Source organism: Mangifera indica, chromosome 2, assembly GCF_011075055.1.
Source record: "Mangifera indica cultivar Alphonso chromosome 2, CATAS_Mindica_2.1, whole genome shotgun sequence".
In the NCBI taxonomy this organism is placed as follows: Eukaryota; Viridiplantae; Streptophyta; class Magnoliopsida; order Sapindales; family Anacardiaceae; genus Mangifera; species Mangifera indica.
This window is the reverse complement of record NC_058138.1, coordinates 15,955,588-15,968,185: the sequence shown is the minus strand read 5'-3', so window position 1 is coordinate 15,968,185 and position 12,598 is coordinate 15,955,588. Positions and strand designations below refer to the sequence as shown.

The window sequence follows — 12,598 nt, the reverse complement described above, 5'->3', positions numbered from 1 at the left end:
ATAATGATTAGCAATTAATGATACAAAATATATTGTGAACTAATTTTAAAGTAAACATAAATAAATAATGACCAAGTAAAACAAATGGCCTCAATTTGATTTTAGCTCAATAAATTAAATAGTTACTTCATATTATTAATTCAATAATTCAATAATTGATATAAAAAGGGCATTCTGTCACAGGCCCACCTTAGGAGTTATGATAGAGTTTTGAACAGTTATAAGTGATAGAACATGTAAGAATAAATATACATAATTATTGGGTTTATTGATGTAATATTTATAGTTAAGGTGCTCCAGCCATGAGACGTGTACAATATTACTATGACAGTGCATTGAAGAGGGAATTGCTTCTCTAAGAAGTTCGAAACAGAATAAAATTAGTGATCCTAAACTAAAATATAGACGCATGAAAAATTGATCCTCAAAATAACACATCGGGGATGCCACACAGACAGACGGAAAAATTCAACTTGTAACAATATCCCATAGTTGAATCATCTCTAATTTTCTATAAATTGAAAAAATAAAATGGCAAAAGCTTAAAAAAAAAATCAATATTTCCAAATCCACAGTAGATCCCACCACCCAGTAAAGTTTCCAATTAAACTTATTAGTCGTGTTCTATTTTTTGTGCACATATAAAATTGAAATGTCCCTATAGAATCAAATTCATCCCCACATCGCTTGTACATTTCAAAAATTAAATAATAAACTTTACCCCACAATCTTTTTTTTTTCCTTTAATTTTAAAGTTTTTATTATATAAAACTCTCTTTTTTTTGTCACTTGCTATAATATTGTTTGTTCATTTGTGTTTGGTGAATCCAATTTTAATTCAACCTACCATGGACCATAATATACGCTAGTGGATTATTTTGTCCATTATTGATTTTGTGTGGACATGATAAGATAAACCCTAAAATTATATTTTTAAATAATTATTGACTATTCATTGTCACGCCGACAAAACCATTATCAGAAAATAATATTACCATTTTGATAACTTTACGTATTATTATATAGTTGAAGAATAAATTAGTAAAAGTTGAATATTTATTATATGGTATTTATAAAAAAATGATTCTCTTTTAATCATATGATATTATTATATTTAATTTATATGAAAATGGTATTGGTGAAATTGACTAAAACCTTATTATAAAGCTCTTTTTGATTCATTGATTGATAACTTTAGACAAACTTTAATAATGTAGGAATACAAAAGAAACTAATCTTTTTTGTGGGTGTTTCTTTTCTTCTTCTTTTCTATTTTTCAAATATTTTTAAAAGATAGAGGAAAGTTTTTTTTTTTAATTTTAAAAACTCTTGTTAAAAATGGATAGAAAAACTCACCTTTTTAGTTTCAAAGAAGATGAATAAAAGAGCCCAAGGAGTTTAGCAAGTTGAAGAAATTTTAGGCCATGACTCACATTCCATTCATAAAATATATACGTATAATATTATCCAATCATATTCTATAAATATAAGCAATTTTGTTATTTTATAATTGCTCAACCTACCTTTAATTCAATAAACAAAAATATTTTTTATATATTTACGTATATTAATAAAAAAATTTATTTAAAGTGAATTATAATTTTAAAATTAAATTAATTATGTTAAATAAGTAAAATTTTAAATCTAATGTTGGAATTATTTGATTGACGGTACAATTGCCCAAGAGCCAGAGATTCACGAGCAAACCTGCAAATGATGGGGACTACCTTGTGTCTTATAGTGAAGTGACTGCACAAACACAACCCCATCTCCATGTGACCAATTCTGAAACCAAAATATTATTTAATATTTGTGCGATGATTTTAAAAAAAAAAAAATCAAATTGATTTTAATTAACGATGAGTTAACAGTAATATCTAGCCGGTTCGGAAATGTTACCCGGTATGGGCAAAAGGGTCCTATTCATGTTATGATTCCTTTTGCCATTTTAGTGAGGATTCTCGTTTGATTCTCTTTTTGTTACCGTTGGCACTTTTCCTTTCCCTTTTTACCCTTCTTTGTGATGCGCGCTGCCAACAAACCTTTGACTGTCTCCTTGCTGATCTGATCAGTCACGGGGGCGTGATTTTGCAGGAACGGTACACGTGTACGGCTACTGGTACAGTAACACAACTCGCACGGGTTGCTAAAAGCCAGATTGCGTCAATTTTTCTTGTTTGGTTGCGGGAGTTAAAGTGACCGACATATGAGGTAATGTTTAACGGCGTAAAAATAAACTGACGGCGACCAGTCTTTTCATTGGTTTTAACGAGGGAACAGACACAGACCAGCGCCTTCCATTGGGAAAGAGAATCACTGTTTTGTGTACGGCATCTCAAATGATTATTTTACCCTCCCATTGTCTTTTGTCATAAAATAATATTAAATACATAATTAAAATACACAAATTTAAAATAAAATAATAAATCATTAATTATATTTGGGGATAATATTTAAAATATTTTCATCCTTTTTAATAATATTTTAAAATAAAAATTTTGATTTATTTGAATCAATGATTATATGATCAATTATTAGATTTAAAGTTTGATTTGATTAATATGATTAATTTTATTTTAAAAGATGATTTGATTCAAATAAGATTTCTCTCGTTATAAAAAAAAGTTAAAAAATCAATTATTATAATCAATAATCAAATTTCATTTTTTTAATACAATTAATTCAGTTTCAAAAGAATAATTTAACTCTAATAAGTTATTCGTGAAAGAGGAATCACCAATGGTTGTGGTGTAGTATTTTTCAAAGGACAATGCCTAAAGGGCAGTTGGTAGTGGAGAGTAAGGTTGAAATTGAGTTTGTACTCAAGTTCCCTTTAGAAGCAATTGAATTTATGGACATTGTTGACTATGCCCAATGAGTAAGGTGCCACAGCCATTTCATATTATAAATGTTGTGGAAAATTGTGCTCTTTCTTTCTTACAAAGCTGAACACAAAAACTTTGTAAAATATAAATTTCACCATTGTTTTGGAGCACCTACTACCAAGATTCTACAATTGTATCCCATTAATCTTTTAAAAAAAAATTCCATATTATCATATAATAATGAAATATATATAGGTGTGTGTGTGTGTGCAAGAGATTCTAGCAGAAGAATCTTTGTTTAGAATAATTGAAAGACATTATCGTGGATGTGCAGGGAAGAATTACATTGTGACCCCTCAAGGTCTTTGAAACAATAAAAATCTCTTTTATAGGTAAGTTTTAAATGTTTAAATAAATAACATAAAAGTATACAAAATATGATCTAAACCGGTTCGGTTTTAAAAATTTAATCAATTTGGCTCAAATTTGAATTAAAAGATTTGACTCGTTTTTAAAATTGTTTAAGTTAAGAGATATTTGGTTTGAATTCATAACTCGAATCAATAATTTAAATTTATAACTTGAATCAATTCGAATTTATAGTTCAAATTGAGGGTTTAAATTCATGGCTTGAATAAGTAATTTTGATTATTATTTGTATAAAATGACATCCTTTTATCGATAAACAATAAACTTAACTCATGAATCCAAACCATAAATTCGATCCTAATCGAGTTACGAATTATAACTATTGATTCTAACTACAAAATCAAATCATTAATTTGAACTACAAAATTAAACTGAACTTGAACTAAACTGAACTTAATTTTAGTTTGACGAACTTGAACTTAATTTTAGTTTGACAGATGAGTCAGATCATTTTCTCTTTGAATTAAACTCAAACTAATCAGTGTTTAAACTCAATCCAAATCATTTTTACTTTTACATAAAGGACTAATAATAGTACAAAACCTAATGGCTCACTGACAATGTGAATTTTTTTTTTTTGATATTTTTTTAATTTAAGAAAACTTTTCATTATTAAACCACATGTCAAGGTGGCAAAACATAGAGAGTGTTATTTTCCTTTTGTTTTTGTTTGGCTTCCTATAAATGATGATTCGAAATTTTGCAATTATTTTGTTTATGAAATCGGTAAGTCAACCATTAATCACCCTTGACACCCAATAATCACTAGACAAACCCATTTGGATAAAATTGAGGCAACGGCAATGCAATCAGTGATAACCGAAACCAATTAGATTAACAAACAAAGGTAATTACTAATTAGTAATTAATTAATTAATGGAGCCGTAATTTACGATTGAAAGAGGTACAAATGGTTATTAAGGTTAAAAATTAAGTAGGAGCAAAATGGTCATGTGAAACCGAAACGGTATCAGGTTTTGAAATACAAGAAGCAAATAATGAGAAACCCAAGAGATGTTTATGTCATACGGGGGAGGGGACCTCCCCTAAAAGGAAAAGCAGCCTTTGCCAAACGACAAAACAAATCTCAACGTGCATATGTACGTATGAATTTACGAAGGGTGAATTTCATTTTCCAACTTTACTCACAATTAAACTTGATCACGTGCACACATTTTTTCAGAATGTAATTAAGAGAATAGATCATATCATGTCATATAATTGAATGTTTAGCAACATTAAATATTCTCGTTTAAAATATATAAATAAATATATATTTATATATATTATAATATAATTAAATATTATTTTATTTTTAATTCATACTCATTCAATTATTTAATAATATATATAAAATATATACTTATTTATGTACTTAAAATAAATTTGTATAGTTTTATTATTAGGTGTTACTTTATCTTTAATTTAAAATAACTAAATGACTTTTTACTAGCCAAAGTTTGATGCAAACTCAATTTTTTATTTGTTAATTATCAAAAATCTAAATATCCATAAATTTATTAAATTTCACTATTATTATCACAGATAAAATTGTTATTTATTAAAATATTTTTAAAAATTAAAAATTAATCATATTTTCACTGATAACGTGGTAATGAAAGGTGTGTCATAAAGAGAAGAGATAGTGGGTGAAAGAAAAAGTGTGCGTAAATTATGGGTTAAAAGTGTGAGTAAGTTGTTAATTCAGTTATAATAATTCTGATAATAAGAAAGAAAAATGTTGATTAAAATTTAATATTAATATTTTTAAAATTAAAATAATTAAAGGTAATAGGATAACTTAACTTTAATAGTGTATCATAACTTTTTTTATTATCAAAGTTTAATTTATCACATAAAATATGGAAAATGTTTTTAAGCCAAACGTGATGGGAAAATTCTTTTACAAAGATTATAATATTGCCCATTAATGGTAAGGTTATTCAAAGGGGGTAACTTTATTTAGTTCTGTGTCAAAATCTTTTTGCCATTTAATAATACAACGAATTATATTTTTTTCATCCAAGGTTTGTTCTTAAAATACCTTTTTTTTGTATAAAATAATATTAAAAATAAAATTACTATATTATTTTTTAAAATTATCATAAAGCTTCGAATTAACAAAAATTAAAACAAACCTTTTATATATTTAAATTATATAAAAACATACTTATTTCTATTTTCTTTCACCTTAATCCCTTGATTTTGTCTTTTTTTATATATAAAAATGTCAATGATATATAATCGTATGATTATATGAAACTATAATTTTTTAAAATATTAGAAGTGTTTTTAAAATTTTTAAAAATTTAATATATCATTCAATAATTTAAAAAATAACAATTATGCTCCTACAAATTAAATAAAATACAATAAATTAAGAGTGTAAATATCATATTATAAACTATTAAACCTATAATGGTGTTCTCACGATATGTATGAGTTTGAAAATTTTTTAGGATTTATTTATGATTTTTAAATTTTTTTTGAAGAGTTAAATAATCATATTTAAAATATTTGTTTGAATTGTCAAAAAGGCTTTTTTTTTTTTTAATTAATCGGATGATAAATTACTATTTTACTCTTATTTGGGTAGTTTTTTAAAATAAAATTTAATTTTGAATAAAAAAATTAAATATATTAATTAAGAGTGAAAAATATTTTTAAAGCCAACCTTTAATAGGGCTGGATTCGAACCAAGCCAAGCTCGGGCTCGACTCGGTTTATTTATGGGCGGCTCGAGCTCAACTCGGATCAGCTCGAGTTCTATTCATTTTTGGCTCGGCTCGTTTTTCATATCAAAACGACATCGTTTTTAATATATAAAAATCAAAATGACATCATTTTGTAAAAAAAATTTAAAAAAAATCTACCGAGCCAGTTCTAACTCGGCTTGAGCTCGATCGAGCTGAGCAGAGCCTGACTCGTTTCGGGCTCGAACAGAGCCGAGCCCAGCTCGAGCTCGAACTGGCTCGACTCGAGTCTAGCCCTAACCTTTAATGCGAAAAAATGTTATTTACTTATATGGATTGAGTTAAAATCTTTTCATGAAGTTATTATTAACTTCAAATTTTAGGTGTTATATTCAAGTTGAATGATTTTTTAATAACAAAAAATCTTATTTAAACTGAATTAAGTGGTATTATTATATTATATTTTCTTGTCTAAATAAAATGTGTACATGGCTTGATAATCTATTTAATGCATTGTTGAATTGTGAGCACTATTATGGTACATTTGGTTTAGATAATATTTTATTATTAAAATTGAAAAATTATTTTAAATATAAATTATGTAGACATTATTAGGTTTGATAAGTATAAACAATTATTATATTTAGTTAATGATAATAAAAAAATACTAATATATTATTTTACTTAAATGTTATTGAGTATAATTATTATAAAATATTTTTTATATTATTTGTTATATTAATTAAAAATAAAATTATGTTTACCTTAAAAATAATAAATAAAAATATAATTATGATAAAAATAAAATTATTTTGATAATATTTTAATATAATAATAATAATAATAATGAAATTATCAAAAATAATAATAAATAAAATTATTATTAAAATAATATTTTTACACTTAAAAGCAAGTCCCCATTAATGGTTACCCTGGAATAAAATTAAATAATTTTATGGGCATGATTATATTTAAGTTTTGATTATTCTCCTTTTTTTTAATTTTTCAAACTTTTCTCCTTTCTCTTCTACCCCTCATGCACAAAATATAAAAATATTAAATAAAAATTAGATTTTGGATAGAGGTGACAGTGGCTACCACTCTTAATGAAAGAAAAGGCAGTAAGAAAATGACAAACAAAGAGAGAGAAAAGAGTGCTTTTTAGGCTGTTTCATTGGACTTTAGCGAAAACAAAATCAGACCCACTCAATACTCAACGTAGAGCGAGGGGAGAAAGTTTAAGCCTTTAAGCTCTCTCTCTCTTGCCCATTATTGTTTTCTTAATGCTACAGAAACGTACACTTCTCAAGCTTTAAGCTTTCTTTTTTGTTGGAGCGTTTTGTGTTTTGTGCAGTAGTGTATTGTGTATAAACAGCTGCAAAGATGAGAGGAGGAGCTTTGATAATGGTGGTTTTGTTGAGTTTGATCTCTGTGGGTTGTGGTGCTAGGTTGGGTTCTGAAAGGCAGAAACTTGAAGTTGAAAAGCATTTGAATCGCTTGAACAAAAAACCAGTTAAAAGCATTGAGGTTGGTTTCATTTTTTAGTCTTTTAGTGTTTACTTTACCTTCTCTCTCTCTTCTTAAGTTTGCTTTTCTTGGTCACTTGTGTGTGCTTGGCTGGTGGGAAAGTAATAGAAAGTGTAGGAAATGGAGAAAAGTGGAATTTTGTTGGCCTATGTTTTTTTTCTTGCTTTGGGTTTTTTTGAAAATAATTAGTGGGTTTATCTGGTTTTGTTTGGTATAGTTGATGGTTTTTCACTTATTTATTTTATTTCTTCTGCTTATAACAATGAAGTATTTGATACTTCGGATTTGAACCAAATTTATAGTGGGAAAATGATTTTTCTTTGGAGTTGTTAAAAGCTTAAAGCTATAAAGAAGAAAGTGAGGTCATAATGAGAAGTTCAATTCCTTTTGTTTGTATAATATGTATTTTGTCAGTCACCAAGTAGAAAACGAAAGCAGCATAGTTCTTTGAAATTTGGATGGAGTTTCTTTAGTCATTTTAAAGATCTATTGTTCTAATCTTGTGATTTTTGGCGGTTGCACAGAGTCCAGATGGGGATATAATAGATTGTGTTCACATGTCACACCAACCAGCTTTTGATCATCCTTATCTCAAAGACCAAAAAATTCAGGTTGGTTTTTCAGATCTTCATTATCACCTCTACAGTTGTCATGTAGAATGTTTTTGTGGGTTGATTTTCTGATGTGGGTTGTGTTTGGTTTCATCAGATGAGGCCTAAATACCACCCAGAAGGGCTTTTTAATGATAACAAAGTATCTGTGAAACCCAAAGAAAGAACAAACCCCATTAACCAGTTGTGGCATGTGAATGGTAAATGCCCTGAAGGGACTATTCCCATAAGGAGGACCAGGAGAGATGATGTTTTGAGGGCAAGCTCGGTGAAAAGATATGGCAAGAAGAAGCACAGAAGCATCCCAATCCCTCAGCCAAAGTCAGCGGATCCTGACCTCATCAATGAAAGTGGTCATCAGGTATAAATGCTTTCTTCTTTTTTTCTTTGTGACTAAACTAGGTTCCTTTAGCAATTTTCTTGATGCTGTCATCATTTAAAAGTTCTTGATTCTTTGTTCTCTTTTGTTTGGGATGATTAGCATGCCATTGCTTATGTTGAAGGAGATAAATACTATGGAGCAAAAGCCACCATTAATGTATGGGAACCAAAAATACAACAACCTAATGAGTTCAGCTTGTCTCAGCTTTGGATTTTGGGAGGTTCTTTTGGTCAAGATCTTAACAGCATTGAAGCTGGATGGCAGGTATTTATTATATTTACTTCACGCAATATTTCACAATGATTGAACCGAGAATGGAACTGTTAACACTTTGTAATGGTCAAAAGTCGTATTTTTAATACTTAAATCTTCGTATAAACAGGTTAGCCCTGATCTATATGGTGATAACAACACCAGACTTTTTACCTACTGGACTGTAAGCTCCCATAATTTTGCCATATCTTTTCTGGTTTATTTATTTTAATAATGTTAATTATTTTTTTTAAAGTTTATTCTCACATTATTGCTATCTTATGAATATTTTCCAGAGTGATGCATATCAAGCCACAGGCTGCTACAATCTTCTTTGCTCTGGCTTTATTCAAATCAACAGTGAAATAGCAATGGGAGCAAGCATATCTCCTGTTTCTGCCTACAGGAATTCCCAATATGATATCAGTATTCTTATCTGGAAGGTACATCAACATAAAAAATAAAAATCCAAGAGGCATATTCATGCTCAGCCACACATATTTAAATACTTTTAGATAACATTATATACATTTTATTTGGAACCCAACACTATAGTAAAGCTGATTCTGCCAAGGAGGGTGCATGTGAGCATCAGTGAAAATTGTCCTTTTCCCACTGCATATTCAAATGCTCACTCTTGGCTGTATCATCATCACATAATGGTGCAGGCATGGGGGGCAAGGGTTGTATCAGAAACATCATGTGGTGCAGATGCTGAGAATCTTTGGCTTCTTCTGCTCAGTGGTTTGGCTTGTCAGGGCCACCATGCTCCTCCTCACCCCCACTGTTAAAAAAAATCTAACTTTTCACTGCCTTGTTTAATTAACTATAATCCTAAAGCTTATACTTTTCAGTTTGATTCCTTTATGCTACAAGTTCCCAAAGTTTATTTATTTATTTCTAAGATTGTCAGAGAACTTGTTTGTGTGTAGGATCCGACCGAGGGGCATTGGTGGATGCAATTTGGAAATGACTATGTGTTGGGATACTGGCCATCTTTCCTATTTTCATACTTGGCAGACAGTGCTTCCATGATTGAATGGGGAGGTGAAGTTGTGAACTCAGAGCCAGATGGGCAGCACACGGCAACTCAAATGGGCAGTGGCCATTTTCCTGAAGAAGGATTTGGGAAATCAAGTTATTTCAGGAACATACAAGTAGTGGATGGGTCAAATAATCTCAAGGCCCCAAAAGGCATTGGCACTTTTACTGAGCAATCCAACTGCTATGATGTCCAAACAGGCACTAACGGGGATTGGGGACATTACTTTTATTATGGGGGCCCGGGTAGAAACCCTAGTTGCTCATAAGGGGGAATTCTCATTTTACCCTTCTCTCATTTTCTCTCCCCTCTTGTGTATCATTCAACCCCTAGTATAATGTCCCTCTTGCTCCCTTCTGTATACCTCTTTTTACTGTTGTCACTTTTTACTATTAGGTAAGTAACATGTGACCTTTCTTAGTGAGAAGTTTTGACTCGTTTTTTACTTGAAAAGATTCTCCATGTAAGTGGTTAAGGATGTGGCCAAGTTTCTCCTAAGCTAAAAGAAACAGGCCCTTGTTACTCAGTTCTCTTTCTCTCTCTGTTTGTATTCTATTTGTTTGTTTGCTCCTTTCTTGGAGTGGCTTGTTAATGAATGAATGAATCTACTACTTCTAATCTTCATTAGTGGCAAGCAAAGCTCTAAACTCTCGTTTTGTGTATAATTCAATCATCTAACTGTTAATCACAAGTTTTACATTTCTGGTTTATAGGTTTCAAGGTGAGTTAACAAGTATTGAAGCAGGTAAAGCGCCAAACTTTAGTTTAGTTTTGGTTATAATTCAATAATAGAATGGTAGATTTTTGGTTTATAGGTTACAAGTAAGCAATTTACTAGTATCACTCGTGTAATTTGGCATAACCTCTAAACTTTTAGATCATGCCATTGCAAATATCAGAAGAAACTGGTCTTTTATTGAAGATGAGGAAAATAATATGATTTGCATGTGAGTGGATGATGTAACTTTTTATCTCCTTTTGTAAAGCTTCCCCTCTGTCACAGTCATCACCTGCCTCTTCATATCACCAAAAAGTATTAAATCAACCATTTGTCCAATCTTAGGTTCCTATTCCTTCACAAGTTCCCTCATATTGCATGATATGATTTTCCATCTCAATATTCCTCCCTCCAAAAGGACCTCTTAATTGTATATATTAATTGCCATTTTGGATGTTTATTGACCCACCAACCATAATGTGTTTGGAAGACAAATGTGGGTCCATAGCTAGATTTTGATATCCAGCTGTGATCCACCACTAATTTGGATGGATTTGTGAATTTCAAAACCTTTTAAAAAAATAACCCACATTATGAATTTGGGGTTTGGTTGAAATGTTAGCTAAAAGCCCATATCACTCTTCTTATTGGGCTAGTGAAATGGGTATTTTGAATTCAAAGAGCCTTTTCAGATTGTTCCACCCTCATTTGTGCTCACTTTGTTTGCGTTAGAAGAAGTTCATTTACTTCTTGTATCTACTTAAACCACCATTCTCATTATGTTGCATATGTAACTTTTAAATGTTGCTTATTCGTTAGCAAGTTTGGTTAAATTCATTTATGATCATAAATATGAGACTCATATGGTTCAAAAATACCCCTATTCCAATATAGTGTGGTCTCCTTATCAAAACAAAATTTCATATATCAAAAAAATATTGTGAAAATCAAATACAATCAAACTAAAGAACTAACAATTTCAATTCAACAATTCTATTGTAATCCAATCCAAATTGATTTGTCAAGTGTAAGACACAGTGAACATTGACATCTTCTCAAATTCACAAAGGCAACAATTTTGAATGAAGTATTAAAAGATGCCAAGTTCATTAATCACATAACTTAATTTGTTAACAAGTATTAGTGGTATGAGTTGAAAATGAGTCTTAAATTGACCATATAATGGTTCTCTTCTCTTAATTACCAAAAGCATACATTTGTGTTGATCAATCAATAAATAAACAAGAGTGGCATTAATGAATGAGAGGCTTCAAGAGAAGGAAACAAGTAGAACATTGTGAATTGGGAATTTGGTGGCCTAGATGGATTCAATTTAAATGCCATTTATTGTACAAATCATTATAGAGTTAATGTTACTGGTTTTTAGTGTATTATTATTATTGTTGTTGTTGAAAGACCGATGCCCATGTTCTGGTTTTGTTCATTTATTAGCTAGCTATCAATTATCAATAAATTATCTTTCATTGGATAACATTATTGTTTTAGTAAATTATACATTATTACTTGCAAATTTTTGTTGATGAAGAGGAAAGTCTTCATTGAATTTCTTTTCATATTTGTTGACCTAAAAGACACTTATCTAAATTTTACTATAGTATTGAATTATCTACTCTTGGAAAATTTTAGGATTTGGTACCAAAATGGTTAGAAATTTACTATAATATATTCTTACCCAACACAACAACTATGTAAAGTGTTTTGATTAGAAAGTCAAAATTGTCACTTGAATTAAAAAAACTTCTACAATTCTTTACCTAATTAAATAAATAAACTGATGTTTGAAGACACAAATTCTTCTCTTCACCTACTATATCAACACAATTTACTTCCATAATTGACCCCTTCCCTTACTATATTTAACAATTCCATCATCATTCAAAATTTTCACTTGAAATTTTCACACATAATGTGAACACTAAATCCTTGAGCTCACTTTCCATATCCCTACAATGTCATTGGTGAATGTAATACACTCTTCCTAACAGAGAATGGGTTAGCTGTCTATTCAGACAAAGATGTAACCTTTTTTAAAATTATTTCATATTCTACTGTTTCATTTCTTTACTCATTATTATTTGAGTCTTTCTCACTCTAAAAG

General features: G+C 29.6%; 1 protein-coding gene across 1 annotated transcript; it reads left to right on the top strand.

The window, feature by feature from the left end:
• Nucleotides 1–7,134: 7,134 nt before the first annotated feature.
• Nucleotides 7,135–10,385, top strand: LOC123209546. The gene is made up of 7 exons (XM_044627638.1): nucleotides 7,135–7,474; nucleotides 7,999–8,085; nucleotides 8,183–8,446; nucleotides 8,567–8,731; nucleotides 8,850–8,903; nucleotides 9,016–9,162; nucleotides 9,652–10,385. Exons 1-7 carry the CDS (start codon nucleotides 7,331–7,333, stop codon nucleotides 10,027–10,029), a joined length of 1,239 nt encoding a protein of 412 aa, XP_044483573.1. The 5' UTR covers nucleotides 7,135–7,330; the 3' UTR covers nucleotides 10,030–10,385.
• The last annotated feature ends 2,213 nt before the right edge of the window (nucleotides 10,386–12,598 follow it).

Coding starts and splice junctions, on each gene's coding strand:
- LOC123209546 (XM_044627638.1), top strand. CDS start 7,331: ATGAGAGGAGGAGCTTTGATAATGGTGGTTTTGTTGAGTTTGATCTCT. Junction 8,447..8,566: donor TCAATGAAAGTGGTCATCAG/GTATAAATGCTT, acceptor TGGGATGATTAG/CATGCCATTGCTTATGTTGA. Junction 8,904..9,015: donor GACTTTTTACCTACTGGACT/GTAAGCTCCCAT, acceptor AATATTTTCCAG/AGTGATGCATATCAAGCCAC.